The sequence below is a fragment of the Bombus impatiens genome, unplaced genomic scaffold (genome assembly GCF_000188095.3).
Source record: "Bombus impatiens unplaced genomic scaffold, BIMP_2.2 scf_0208, whole genome shotgun sequence".
NCBI lineage: Eukaryota > Metazoa > Arthropoda > Insecta > Hymenoptera > Apidae > Bombus > Bombus impatiens.
Window position 1 is genome coordinate 12,401 of NT_176627.1, and position 15,731 is coordinate 28,131.

General features: G+C 35.2%; 1 protein-coding gene across 1 annotated transcript; it reads right to left on the minus strand.

Moving 5' to 3' along the window:
- Positions 1–10,320: 10,320 nt before the first annotated feature.
- Positions 10,321–15,725, minus strand: LOC100749673 (D-xylose transporter-like). Its single transcript, XM_003487930.4, has 11 exons — positions 15,304–15,725; positions 14,985–15,203; positions 14,532–14,694; positions 14,154–14,275; positions 13,841–14,085; positions 13,405–13,547; positions 12,811–12,985; positions 12,594–12,708; positions 12,167–12,326; positions 11,930–12,057; positions 10,321–11,861 (listed from the first exon to the last, which is right to left on the minus strand). Exons 1-11 carry the CDS (start codon positions 15,368–15,370, stop codon positions 11,812–11,814), a joined length of 1,587 nt encoding a protein of 528 aa, XP_003487978.1. The 5' UTR covers positions 15,371–15,725; the 3' UTR covers positions 10,321–11,811.
- Positions 15,726–15,731: the final 6 nt, after the last annotated feature.

Sequence of the window (15,731 nt, forward strand, 5' to 3'; positions counted from 1 at the left end):
AGCTTTGGCTAGAGGCTACAGGGAACATAAGTAGGAATCTGTTTATTATTTTCTTCGTTCTTACACCTTGCAAACCAAAACATAATGTATATTCAAAGGTACAATAATATGCACCTTTCCTTATTTAGAATATTTCTGCCTAATAGCAGTTTCCAGGTCACGGATATACATAAATAAAGATGTAGCATTTTTCTTGAAGTAGCTACTTCAACATTTATTACAGTAAATATATTAAAGATTGGCAATGGCGTCTGGAATTGTATAGAAGTATATAAGTACATTTTTAAATCTCCTTTTACAAACTCGCTTATAATCGCTATTTTAATATCTCTGTTTAATACTATATATAATACAAATTAATTATATACCTAACAAGTTTCTCAGAAGATAAATATGACATAATATTTTTATATTTTATTATTTCTGAGTGGGGAGGGGCATGATCGTGTCTATCATCACCTCCTCTCTGCATCCGCCGCTAAAGATTGGTAGTTTTCGTTTATGTTAGTCTGTTATACAATTTGTTTGTTTCATTTTTCCATTGGAATGTTCCCAATCTTTTGTAATCAATTGCGAGAGCATAATCAACAAGTAGAGATACGGACAAAATTTTATATGAAATCTGGCTGAAAATATTTTTTTATGAAATTATACACAACATTGTAAAATATAAAAAATTAATCTATTATAGAATCTACTAATATCCAATTCTAGTCAAGAAAAACAATATAAATATAAATATAATAAATATGATTAATCTTCTACAATAATTTAATTTTTTAACAACACATTCATAGTTAAACTTCACGTGACATTCTTCTTCATTTTCACTTGCAAATTATGTGCTTATAATTCTTCAAGAAAAACCGGAACCATTCTATACGCTTATCTTGTATCTTTTTCATGAAATTCCTCTAAATACAAAAACCACAAGATAAGAACGAAGGAAAAAACTAAGTCGATCGTCGACCAGCGTGGAATCGTGTCGCAATTTCCTTTCGGTTCGCTATCGACATAGATTTCGACCAACACAGCACACATTCCGATGCACGTGCGTTCGATGACAAACTGACGTTTACCACAAAAAATTCGATCAAACACGCCTGTCCCCACAGCCGTCTCGCGTAAAATGCGAGCATCGCGAGACGACTCGTCTCATCGTTCACCCAAGTCAACTTGTTCAGAACGGTTGATTAATGAACGTGATTATGCAAAGTGGATCAGTATCTCTAAGTCGCTGGACCAGGCTTATCTCGTCGACGGTGACGCCGTGCTGTCTTCTGACGCGAATCCTGCAGCACTACTGATAATTAAGGACGTTGATTTGCAAATTTTCCTTTGGGTAAAAGTGACGCAACTTCCCATCAATTTCCTTTCTGAATTTATGTTTTGCTTTAAGGGTTGTTGGTTTAAAAAAAAAAAAAATTCAGTATCTCAAGGTCAGTAAGCTAAACATTAAGTCACTATAATCTGAACCATATTCAGATATTTGTATCATTGATAAATTCTTGGATCGCAATAGAAAAGAGTCGTTTTATTTTAAAAGTGAATTGTAAAATAAAGTATGTAAAGCATGAAATAGTCGTTAGTCTAGAAATGAAGAAAAAATATATACGAATATACATATTCCAAAATACAAATTATAACTGCAGAAACTAATTGTCACTGAGGGCAGTCTAATCAAAATACACTGATCTCAAATTTCTATGTAATTAACTATATAATTAAGATCATATACGCTAATGAAGATAGTATACACTGATAGCATCCGAACAAATCGACATTTTATGGCGAATAATCGTAAAAAGACGTCAGAGAGCTCAAGCTTCCAGACTTAAAAAGATCAATGAAGCTTTTGAAGATTCGAACAGATCTTAGCCTTGGACATGTTTTCCAACGAGTATCGACTTACTATTAATACTCGTTAACTTGATAATATATCTTTTTCAACTGAGGCGATGTAATTAGCAATAAAGTATCGTATTATTCTAATTCGTATGGTTGCCATTTCTATATCGATTTCTTGTATTTACGAAGATAAGCCTTTTATCGTGATTTCTCAACTTTGATCGAAAGCTGAGAAATCTCTCGAAAACTATTAGCGGTTTCTAGATAAAAACCGTAAGAGAACGTCCGTGTGGAGAACCATGCGTCAGAGTTTAATTATTACGAACCTGTTGGTATGGCGGCGACACAAGGATATCCGCAGATTGAGTCGCTTCTTCGGGATGACAATCTCCCTGTCGAGCTGCCATTCAGCTACTCGTCGGTGGTCTTTGAGGACCTATCACGGAGACTGCTTCGTCATTGTCACCGGAAGTAGCGTGTTCGCGTCACAAACGGCTGAAAATCTCGATAAAATCAACCTACTCTACCGTTCTCGTTGATCATTGCATTAAGTTTTGTTTTATTGTGTGATTAGCATTAACTATCAAAATATCATTTTTTCACAGAAATTTTGTGAATCTACAATCATGTATTTTCGAGTTTCAATAATTCTTTATAAAATACACCTGCTTATGAAAGTATTTGAACACTTATCATAGAAAACTTTTGATCACCATAAACAGTAAATATCAAGGTAAACTCTGAGAAATAGTATTTGTAACATCGGTTTTCTCAATTTTCCAATTTATGGAATTGATCAGTAGCTAAATTATTGAAATACTGAATACGTTTATTGTGGAAATAGTGAGTCACGTGTATCCTGAAACATAAAAATACAAGGCGTATCGATGACTTTATCGATTCTATCAATTTTGCTAGTCGTAGCGCGAAATTTCGTCTTCGTATTCCATGATCAAATATTGAATGCGTTTATTCTGGAAATATTCGGTTACGAATGACCTAAAACATAAAAATACGAAGTCGTATCGATCGCTTTATGTCTCTTGCTATTCTTATACCAAAGAAAAAGGGCATTCCACTAATAAAAATCGCTGTCCAAGTAAGAGAAGCAAGAAGATATTTACAGCAATAGAACGCGACCACTCAAGAGGAGGTCGCTAAATCAGAAAAACGAAAGAACGAGGTCCATAAGGTGAGAGTAAACAAGATGAACGTTAATGCCAAAGCACGCTAGTTATTTTCATTTTCACTGACTCAGGCGGAAACGATTTGCTCCGTAACGAAGTTAACACATTGTCCATTGATAATGCAGCAATTAGTGGATTTAATATGCACAGCTGTACAATCGTAAACGTTGACAACGCGAACGTGCGTGGAAGATATCTCAATGAAGATATGTGGCTTCAATGAAATTCAAAACACAACGTTATCCTATATACAGGGTGGTTGGCAACTGGTGGTACAAGCGGAAAGGGGGTGATTCTAGGCGAAAAAAGAAGTCAAAAATATAGAGTAAAAATTTTTCGTTAAAGGCTTTGTTTTCGAGGAAATCGACTTTGAATTTTCGCTCGGTACGCGTACGGTACGTTATAACGGATCTCCCTGTAGATCGTTGTCTCGATGGAAAAATTAAAAAAAAAAAAAAATTGTATACAGGGTGGTTGGCAACTGGTGGTACAAGCGGAAAGGGGGTGATTCTACGCGAAAAAAAGAAGCCGAAAATATAGAATAAACATTTTTTCAATTTTTTTTCTTAATTTTTCCATCGAGACAACGATCTACAGTGAGATCCGTTATAAAGAGACGCGATGAAGTGCACGCGTACCGAGCGAAAATTCAAAGTCGATTTTCTCGAAAATAAAGCTTCAAACGAAAAATTGTTATTCTATATTTTCGACTCCTTTTTAGCCTAGAATCACCCCCTTTTCGCTCGTACCACCAGTTACAAATCACCCTGTATAATCGTATAATACAAATAAATCGTATAATACGACGTAATACAATAATTCTATATAATATAAACGACGTAAGATATATGACAAGGAATTTGGAATGAAAAATTGAGAAAATAATTGTTTCTTTGTCATCGTTGAGAAACATCTTACCTAACGCAATAAAAGAGTAATTCATAAATAATTCATTTTACCTACGAACTGTGAAAAGGTACGTTGCCTTACGGAATGTTAAACGAAGTCCCCGTGAAACGCAGAGAGATCAAAGGTTTCTCAAACGTGTATCGCCAAGATAATTTCAAAATTACGATATCACGTTACACGGTGGTAAACACACACTGTACGACTAAATAGAAAATCAACGTGTTGGCAATCTCGACGGGAGATCTTGCAAGCTTCAGGCAAAATCGAAAAGTATAATAGAAAGAAACGACGGGGAGAGGTGAGAAGAGGAGACGTTGGCGAGGAATGAAAGCAGAGTGAGGAACCACGAAAGACAAGTATCAGGAAGAGAGGCCGGGTTTTGCAGCGTACTGGCAACGGGAAGAGGCGAACAAGGAAGCCGTGGGGAGGTCGTAAGAAGGCATAACGAGGAAGAAAGAATTGAACAAGAACGGTAAGGAGCCAAGGAGTCACACGGTGTTCCATAGGCATAGCGGATCTCGACGTAGCGGTAGATACTTTCAGATAATACTCTTATTTACATAGGTAGGTGCATAAATGAAAAGCAATGCGATGCATCGGAGTGCGCATATGGCCGACGAGTTATACATATCTGGGTAAGTGGATGCAGGCCCGTTCCTGAACCCACTTTGAGCTCTTTAACGACGATTATTTTCGATATCATGCAGATTACCTGTGTTAATAATGCGTTTATTTAATAGATTCGCGCGTTTAATTGCTTACAATGGACCACCCGTTCGATGCAAACCGCTTACTCGGTTGATATGGATCGTTTATTAATAAATGTACAGTAGTCTTGGACATTTAAATATTTTATAATATAAATAAATAAAATGGAATATTTTACTTTCTGCAATGTTTCTAGTGGAACTTGGAATTACAAATATCCTGTTATTTAAAGTGCACTCCACATATTGATTCTTTCAGGAATAGTTGTACACCATTTTTATATCATTTTTATATCATAGTAGTTGATACGAACTGAACAAATATTGCAAATATAAATATTGTAAAGATAGATAGTAAGAAAAGGAGCAAACCTGTCTTAAGTAGGTAAGCTTCATAAAATTGTAAAAGAAGGTAGGAGGAGAAGTAGTAACAAGAAAATATTAAGCAGATTCTTGTAATTCTTTCCCATAACAAGAATGTTCAGAAATACAGAATTTAAGATAGCTGTTTTCCATTTATGACATAGTTTGTTAGGTAGCATTACATTCGTTATCATCTGTTTCTGATTATTGGTGCTGCAACTGTTTAAGCAGGCAACAGATTGCAGGAAATGAACTTGCACTATTTCCAAAATAATTGATTATGCAATGCCATTTATTAGGGAAACCTCCATTGATTAAAACAAACGAATATTTTAAGTTTAAATTAAAAACTTTTCATATTAATAAATTCTATAAATGAAAGTTTATGAATAATTTATAAATAAATTTAGAAATAAAAAGTTTACGTTAAAGTGTACGTAAATTCTTCGTTTTCTCAATTTTTTCACAAAATGGATTTGCCACTCAAAATATATGGTCGAATGAAGATAAAATTTAACACAATAGTCCAGAAAATACTAACCATTTGCACATATAAAAGCCACATAAAACGATGGAATGTATTTGCAGAAGGTCACTTAGTTTCATTCATTTATTGACGTAAGTCATAACAAATTTTGTGTTTAAATATTTAATATTGCCATTATATCACACGTTTAAAAATGCGATGTGAATTGAAAATCTCGCTTTTAAAATGACGCTTTTACCCTTTTCAAACGCTCAAGACATTCTTCCAAAAGAAATTCATCACCAAATTGCAGTATTTTACGGTAATGAAGTTATAGATGAATCATTGATCAGACGATGGGTGTGTGGATTCAGTAGACAAACTGTATGTGATTACAGTTGTGATTACGCCTGTCTCTCATTCCAGAGAAGCTCAAGAACGTGCCTGCGACTTCATTGCAAATGATAGACGCGTCAAACGAGTCAGATTACCATTTTCTTTTTCTTTTTTTGTAAAACTTAAAGAGTTTTCTGGTCGATAATCGTTTCAGAAGAAACGATGATTTAAAGGACTGCGTAAGACGATGGTTATGCGAACTGGCAGTGGAAATGTACAAATGAAGGTATATGCAAAATTCGTATAACGTTAGGGCAAGCGTTGGAATGGGGCTGGTGGTTGCATTGAAAAATAACTTAGTATATATATTACTTATTTCAAAGCTATTTATTTCAGATGATATCGATCCAAATCAAATTTTAATTTGGAAAACCACACTGTGAATGTAGCTAAATTGATATCAATTTCTCAAGGAAGTTAACAAATTGAAGGAAAGTCCTAAATGATATATCGCATTAAACAACGTTAGCAACATTCACGCTTATAAATAGGCGATTAATTTCATTAATTAAAACAGTAATAGCAAACTGTCTAAGAGAAAATAAAGCAAATATCGCTGTTGCATGTTCGTGTGCGTATGGAAATATTTGCAAAAAGAAACCAATTTCTATTAATATGCCAACGACTTGATGAAATGTAAAGCCTAACATCGTTTACGTTCATCCAATTAAGTTCTCGTTCGATGAATCGATTGATTATTACCTCGCTATTTCCTTCCGCGAGGGAATTCAGGGATTTCGTTGCTTTATTTTCACCGCGATCTCGCGTAACAAGTTTCTTCTCCTGGAGAAGCTTCAATTTTCTACAAAAGGAACAATTATTTCGTTGATTTGCACAGTTCAGAGTCAACAGCGTTAACTGTCACTTACGATAATGATAGTCGCGAATGACTCACAACCTTCGATTAAGCAAATGTTACAACTTATCAAACATAGGACTAATTATGTAATTGCAAGCCGCGTTTATCTTCTGGCCTTCGCCGGTTACTAGGATTAAAAAGCTTCTTTCTCGGCTTCTATACGTTGCGTGCTTCGAGGAACTTGTATTTTACACCTTGGTATTTGTTTTAATTTTCTGCACGGAAGAATAACAGGTCGTTAAGGAAGCGGATTATTCTCAGAAAGATCTACATTCTTCGACTATCGAATTACATAAAATACTTACCATTCTCAACCTTTTCAGTTTTTAGTCAAATTGTCAGGTGTGAGGAAACTTTATATGCATAGCAAAGTTTGTTAGTTACCAGTATCTAATTTTTGTTTATTTTCCTTATCTCTATTGCCATTCATTATAAACATTACGTACTTAACTCATGCAAATATCTTGAACTTTTGTTTTCTAATCGAGCAACGTTATGGTCGAGAATGAGTTCATAAAGGATGTGAGCAGCTTCTAATCATTCTGAATGATATCCAAGTTGGATGAATTGCCTAGCTATGAAAGTACTTACCAAAGTATAATACATCGGGGCCTTTTTTTGGAAAGTTTGGCAAGGTCCCCGATACTTTAGTCCAGGCTTTTTATTATAGCTGTACTTAAATACTAAAACTGAGAAATATTTGTTTACGATCTAATCCGAGTATGCGTGTTAGAGGGACATGTACCTAACAGAGGTATGGAGTAATCATATAGCTCTCCTTAAAAACAAAGATTGACCCGAGGGGTCCAGAGAGATACGGACAGGAGTGTATAAGGGCAGTTTCACTTGGACCGAGATTCAGTCAGATAAGTTCTACTTGTACTGTGGACAAGTACGTTGAGACACAGCCGAATCGTGGATCAGTGAGTTGAGTTCGACTTAGACTGTGGCTGAAATCGCATTCGTCATCACGTTGACCGTGGATTCGTTATCGAACCTAAATTCATTATCATCAACATCTCGATTATCTAATCGTCGCTATCACTTGTTACACTCTGTAATAATCACATTTGTATCAGTAAAATATCATCTATAGTAACATAACAACGATGGCCAATTCACGCGAAGATTCATTACACGCCCCTAACTCCAATGATAAGCCGACATATACAGGGTGGTTGATAACTGGTGGTACAAGCGGAAAGGAATGATTCTACGCGAAAAAAGAAGTCGAAAACATAGAATAAAAATTTTTCGTTAGAGGCTTTGTTTTCGAGGAAATCGACTTTGAATTTTCGCTCGGTACGCGTTCACTTTATCACGTCTCGATATAACGGATCTCACTGTAGATCGTGGTCTCGATGGAAAAATTAAAAAATAGAAAAAAGAAGTCGAAAATATAGAATAAATAATGTTTTTTTTTCATTGAGACAACGATCTACAGTGAGATCCGTTATAACGTACCGCACGCGTACCGAGCGAAAATTCAAAGTCGATTTTCTCGAAAGCAAAGCCTCAAACGAAAAATTTTTATTCTATGTTTTCGACTTCTTTTTTCGCGTAGAATCACCCCCTTTCCGCTCGTACCACCAGTTACCAACCACCCTGTATATGTAACGAATATTCTCATTCAGACAAAATTTAATAGATGATATTGATCCATTGATTGATATTTAGAAATTTAGACTTGGAAAATCACACCTAAAACTTACCTAAATTGCGTTAAAATAGATATAGATTTCTCAAGGAAGTTGTAAAACAGAAAGAAGTCGATCCAATTTCATCGTCACTGAATGAAATCCGCATTAAATTTCGCAGTGACGGCACCGTCATAAATTAAAGGGTAAAGGCAGTACCGGAGTGCGGTCTTCAGCCGGAGGGCGGTCATTTTACACCTTTGTTGTTGTTTCCCGAGGACATTCTCGGTTTCTTGCCTAGAGGATACTTCTTACTATTTCCATGAGAAACTGTCAAGCTTATTGCACTCGTTTCTTCGAAATGAAGTAAATAAATCCATACCCAGGGTGGTCCCTCGAAAAAAAAAGAAGAAAACAGTAATTCTAATTGCATTTTCAAAACTTAAATACATGAAAAATATTTTTCTAAATCTCCTTAGATCTTCCACAGACTTTATACAGTCTAACACAGTAATCATTTATAAGTAAGAAATTTTCTACGAGTTACGAATTTACTGCAACTTCAAACCACGAAATTTATTTCTGTTTGAGATAAAGTGTCCTTAAAATCTTAGCTGAGTCGCTTACTGTGATTGCACCAATAAATTACTTTTACTATATAAGACGTCTCGTGTTCTCACGATTATATATACAGTGTAGCGAAACGAGTATACACCTTGAAGACAGAAAATTTATTCGAAAACTCTTACGCGCATATATTGATAACATTGATTGAAATATATAAAGTAGGAATACAAATTAGTAATAAAAATAAAGTCAATGTTATGCAAATCTTATTTTTGTAAGGTGTATATTTGAAACACAAAGGAGAGAGAAAAGAGAGAGGAAAGAAAGAGAAACGATGAATACGTCGATGATTCGAGGATTTTGCGGGAAGAGTTAACAGTATCGAGGCGATTCTGATGCGACTGGCTGCTGGTGGCCGTACCCACGCCGTCCGTTCTATTTCTCCGGAAGAAAGAACGATCTCGAGCGAATAGCAACCGTGAAATCGCGATACGTCTTCGTGTCCGTAAAGAATGATTAGAGGACCGTGGGCCCATCTACGCGATCGTTTTCACAAGACACCCGGAGATGTTGTTATTTTATTCCCTGTAATTCGTGTTTGCGTATTTTTTGATTCTTCTGTCGAATCGATGACTGGTCAAACTCGAACCGTTATTTTCTCAGGCGTGTTTTACGATTAATATTAGATTGTTGCATAATAATATTGTTCTTTTACATTTTACAAATATTTTACATTTATGAAGCATACGATAGTTGTTTTCATTTATTTATTATATTATCGATTATTAGTTACCTAGTGAACCTAATAGTTTCTTACACATACATGAGTAGTAGGTTCTGTTAAAATAATTGAAAGTCAAATCTTATCTATATCTTATCGTATTATAATCTATAAAGATTACTCGGAAGTCAAAGTAGAAATTTAAGAAGAATTCTTTAGTAAATGACGAGAGATAGCCATGTTATGTACAAGAGTTTTTCCATGTTGTAACAATATGGAGCTCTTAGTAGATGAACACTCCAGAGAGAAAAACGCAAAAGCTATGCCAACACGTTTTTCCTCCGACACGTGCGTACGTCTGCGCTCTTCCGTTCCGCAATTTATTCGGAATGCTGTCTTAGGCGCCACCTTGGGTGCTTCTTACGCGAAACGCCAACGAAACGTATACTGCGCGAGTCAACTCCACATTCTACCCCAGCAATTTCTTTCCTCGTGGTATTATTGTGTAATACCATTTAAAGCCTTACATTCGTTACTTTAGGACAAAGAAAGTAAAGTATGCGGTTCAAGTGAACGCATAGCTGTAAACGAGTTCCCTGAGCCTTATTGTGCTTTATTTAAAAGATAATATTGAGAATCAGTAGCGCAAGAGGCGCAGTATTTGCTCAAGTAAAACAAGATTAATTTCTTTTTACGAGTAGCATTTATTGCCATTCGTATCCCGTTAGCTCTGTTAAATTTAATCTAGTTATCCTATAAAATATTCCTTTTATTTTATGATACAAGGATCGTAACTGTAACGTCTTAATTAAACTAATAAACACAAATAACATCGAATTACATAAGTGTATAATATGAATTTCTCTAGTAATTCTTGTGATCAAACTAATGATACAATTGATGCATTAACGTAGACATAATTTCTTAAGCATTTCTGGCAAATTAGATTGTTCAAAAATACACGAAATACGTACAATCCTATACAAAAATATATAAAATATCCATAATATTTATTGAAACAAATCTTCTCTTACATTCTGTTTCTTTAAACGTAACAAAATTCTTCACAAAAATGTAATCCTACGCTACTATCTGCAATCTATTAGTAAATATAAAATATATGCATGAGATTTGAATGCACCAGTTTACTGGTAGATTGCCGTTTAAGTACACGAAAGAAGCAAAAACCAAAATCAAATATCAAGCATCATCGCTGCATCTCGTGACAAAATAAAACGTCACGTTGCAATCAATTCGATACCTTGACTTTCTCCCATTCTTCCATTGTAATACGCGCGGTAAATTTTATGGACACGCGTAATTACTCGATCAACGTGGCTAGCGCGAAGGTGTCGAGATCCCGGGCGCGCGATAAAGCCGCGTCCACACGAAACGCCGGCTGAACGGAGCCGTTGTACGCGGGGGATCGAGAAGAACGAGCATGTGGGTGAAGGCTGCAGCGTGGAGGGCTCTCCAGGATGTGTCGAAAGTGAAACCCAAGGCCCCCGTAGCAGCGTCGTGTTCACGCTGGGCGAGGAACGCCGCGTTCGTCCTCGACGCGCTCGATCATTGTTTTAAACTGAGATCGATCTTCTCCTGAAAATGTGACCGTGAAGAGTGTCCAACTGGAAACATCCCACCCTTTCATTGTCTAACATACATCGTTGTCGTTGTTTTTGCCTGTATTCGCCTTCGAACGCGTGCTTCCTTGCTTCGATAGATCCTTCTTTCTATTATCCTCTTATTTTGTACGTTTCGTCTTATTGATATCATTCATTTATCTATTTATGTCTTTCTTTAATTATCCGATACTTTTATCTTCCTACTTTTTAAGTATTCAAAGTTTGTGAATTTTCCTACATTTTTGATCCTCTTGAAATTTGTCTATTCTTAATGTAAATATTATAGTCATATCAGAGTCTTAAGAAAGGTATCATGGTTCGCTTTGGAAATTTTGATCATGTTAGAATGATTCAAGGATGAGTATACATGTAATTCCTTGGTTTAGTGTTGGAGAACGAGGTCTGTAGGCTATCTGCGATGCGATCTATTATTCGTAGTTAGAGTATGTGTATGTACGTAAAAACTTCTCTATTGGCAAGTTCTTTCAGAGAAGCTTAAATATCGTAACACAATCTTACGTATTTCTTATTATTTAGCTTTCTTGGTCGACGGAAGAAAACACGTTAAAATGGAGCAAACTACAATAAAGAAGAGTTATAGTATTTTCAAAAAGAGACACGTTCGACAGCGGGAGAGGGCAACTTACGTAATATCAAGCACGCCAACTGGATCATGGGTACGAAGCATCCTTGAGCCAGTAAAATTGGGAAGAGAAGGTTCCCAATCACCGACCCTATTCTTCCGACTGACATCACCAGACTCACTGCGATCGCTCTAATTTTAATGGAAGATATTAATTTAATTTGAAATTCTGAATTTTATGTTCCTATAGTAATACCTTAGTTAATATTGTTATTTAATTGGTACTATTATTATATTTAACCTTAGAGAAGTTGGAAACATAATAACAGTTGCAGCAATAATTATATTTTGGGTAGTGTTTGTCAATCCAATGAACACACTCGTCAGAATTAGTGTTAGTAATGTGTCAGACGACCAGTTCAGATAAATTATACATAAGAATGCTACTCCGTAAGAAATATCTATAATCATACGTTAATACTATCAATTAAGCGCGAAATGTGTAAATATAATACAATAGTGTATAATACACTGATTACCAGAATACTGATTATTGGAATTGTATAATGTATAGTAAAACATTTGATCAATATTAATATTTACAAATAGCTCAAAATGAGAATAATCTTTCGTACAAAAGCGAAATTATTCAGCGTGTGCCATAAACAGTTCGGATAATCGAGATTTTACTATAATTAGACTATAAAATTTTCATTATAAGTACTTACACAGTAAGATTCTGTATTTCAAAATATTCAGTAGAAAGCTACTCAATAAAATAAGAATGCCTCCAAAGGCAGTTACAACTATCGTATTCACATAAACAGACTCACTCACGACAATCTAGAAAATTCAAAGAATATTATGTAATCAGATAAACACGAGGAGAAATAAAATTTACTGAGAGGGACGATGAAAAAATATTTGCTAAGTAGGCTGCCCCACGTTTGTACAGTTCACGTTCTCTTCAACGGCTGCGGAAGTTTCGTCTACGACAGAGAAGAAATCCAAGATCTCGCAAAATGTCGATTTATGTGCTTCTGTTAGATTATGATTCACTGGATCGAAATTTCCTAGTATCGTGAAAAGTTGAGGTTGCCACATACGAATCGTGTTGGTTCTGTAAAATGAAAAACGTATAAAGATTTACTTAATATCAATTTGTATTCTCTTCTTCCTTGGAATGTCGTCCTTTGATAAGATTGTTTCCTCACTGACGTTTCGTGGATTTTTTTACGATTACTGTTTTCATATCAGTCTTGATAAACGTCACCTCTCGATTTCTTGTCGTTTACGTCTTTTACTGAACACAGCAACGCAACGTCAGTATTTATAGATAAAGCAAATAAGGTCGTTCGTCACAAACACCGTCATTCTGACAAAATGAATCGATTAAAAATTTCATTCTACTAATTACTTTTTAACAACAACCCACTTGCAAAGTTCCCTGTGACACAATTTCCGATCACGGATAATTGTGTTTACTCCAAAGTTAATGTAATATTAATTCGTTTCAAAACATTAAAAAGAGATACTCACGTGTACATTGAACCAAATTGCATGACTGTGACCAAGAGAATTCGACTTAAATGTGGAGTAAAGAAAATTGCCTTCTTCTCTATTTTTCCATCGTAGTCGTTATCATTTCCTTCTTTAGGAAGTTCGTTTTCTAAATATTGTATCTTAAACAGAAAACATTGACACTGTTGATAAAATCTTTTGTTAAAAAAAATGTATTATTTAATCCAAATATGTGTATCGTGTTTCCAAAAAGATGATTGTAGGGTTTTTGCAGCACTGTTCGCACTGATATTCTTGGGATGAATGATCATTTCTAGAAACTAGCTAATAGCAGTACAAAAATTGAATTAATATATTTACTTTAGGTATCAAATAAAGAAAAATGCAATAGTATTTCGTAGACATATGTGGGTTAAATTATTTAAAAGCAAAATAAATTGTTCAAACTTCTCACCGGATATTCTTCCGCCGATTTTCCCGTGTTGGTGCTATAAATTATCTTGAAAACTTTCAACGCATCCTCCATATGACCCTGAGACATGAGAAACTTTGGACTTTCCGGAAACAGGAAGAGACAACTAACACCGATCAATGTTGGTATTCCACAGATGGAAAGAAAAAGTCTCCAGGAATTGTAGACAAACGCACCGTCCCACAAGACGATGGACCAGCGTTGTGGAATGATGATGAACGCCAGCACTACAAGATTTAGTGATCTGACATATAAACAAGCGTTTTATCTTGATGTCAACTCGCGTATACCACACCTGCGCTTACGATATTTCCAGATGTAATGGCAAAACCGACGATCAATGAAATTCTTCCTCTTTCTTTTTTTCCATAAAATTCCGAAGTGTAGGCCACGATGGAAGCATGGGGGCCGCTTATCCTAACGTACAATATCTATTACACTGTGCGTATTCGTGTATTTGTGAGAAACTTAAGTGTAAAAAGTAATTTAAATATTAAAAGAAATTACTTTAAAATATTTTTTATATCTGCTGCAATATTTTATAAATGAAACAAGTATTTATTCAAGTCCGAATTGTTTAATTACGTCAATTAAAATTTGACACTTTGAATTTTAAACACTCGAATTGACAATTAAGAGTTCAAATAATTTAGAATCTCTGTTATAAACTCACATGAAACCACTAAGGAATTTGAAAGATACAAGCATCCAAAAATTCTGTGAAAACCCTGACAGGAAGTTACAAATGCTATCAGCTATATAGCCACAAAGAAAAACGGCTCTCCTGCCCTTAACATCCGCTATGTAAGCCCATAGAAAACCACTAGAAATCATTCCTAAAAATTTCAAATAAATGCCTTTAACATATATTCTTATGGACACTAAGATTTAGACTTAGCGTACTAGTTGGCCCTGATCGAGCAGAAGTGGGATAAGAACAGTGTGTAGCAACCAGTAATATTGATTTAATCAAGTAACTAGTCGCTCACGTGATTGACGTTAACTACATATTTATACAGTTTTTAAATTATGTTAATCATGGTATTTACTTGAGTAAACAAATATATCAAGGAATGGACTTGCGATCGTCGCAACAAAATCTTTTTGACAGAGTTACAATACAAACCTATGTATATGATGGCGTTTAGCACACCCTTCTGAAAGAATGTCATTTGCAAATCGCATTCTGCAGAGGGAAGAATCATCGCTACATTGGAACTGTCGATACTGGTTGCCCATGATACTGGAATAATCGCCAGTAGCAGAAGATATTGAAATTTTCCATAACCAGCTGCGGCAATGGCTGTCTCGAAATCCGCAGACTTCTTCTTTTGACTCGCTTCATCTGTTCGACATACATTAGACAAAATGTTCTTTTAAGAAGCATCTGTTTGAACGATAAAACGATACGATTAAATAAACTGTTCTCCATGAGAAAAACTTACTTGAATCTTTTCTATGCTCTTTGGTAAGCTTATCCGGAACAGCAATGATGCTAACTCTATGTGGCATTTTTATAATTTTCCACGCCGGTCGTAATTTTTATGTGTACCAGATGATTTCTACTATGGACTTTTCTCTGAATTTTGCATGAATCGGTGTATACGTTTTTCTATTTCACTCTGTCGGAGAAATGTGTCGGAGACAGTAACACGCATCTCCTAAAACGGCTTAAATTAAACGAACTGATGAAAGCCATATAGAATGTTGCCGTAACACGTGCACTGGCTCAGATATTCACAAACAGTTTTATCTTTTATGTAAATAACCGTCAGCAGTTCATCACTGGCATTACATATCGAATTAAGATGTAAAGTTATCGTTCGATCGATCAACTAAAGAATAATAAATGTTATAAAAGTAATCAGCAGTT

Bases quoted from the DNA above. Each gene is read 5' to 3' on its own strand.
- LOC100749673 (XM_003487930.4), bottom strand. From the start codon at position 15,370: ATGCCACATAGAGTTAGCATCATTGCTGTTCCGGATAAGCTTACCAAA. The intron at 12,058-12,166 runs GTTAAATATAAT...CATTAAAATTAG, and splicing joins ATGTTTCCAACTTCTCTAAG to AGCGATCGCAGTGAGTCTGG. The intron at 11,862-11,929 runs GTAAGTTGCCCT...TCTTTATTGTAG, and splicing joins GTTGGCGTGCTTGATATTAC to TTTGCTCCATTTTAACGTGT.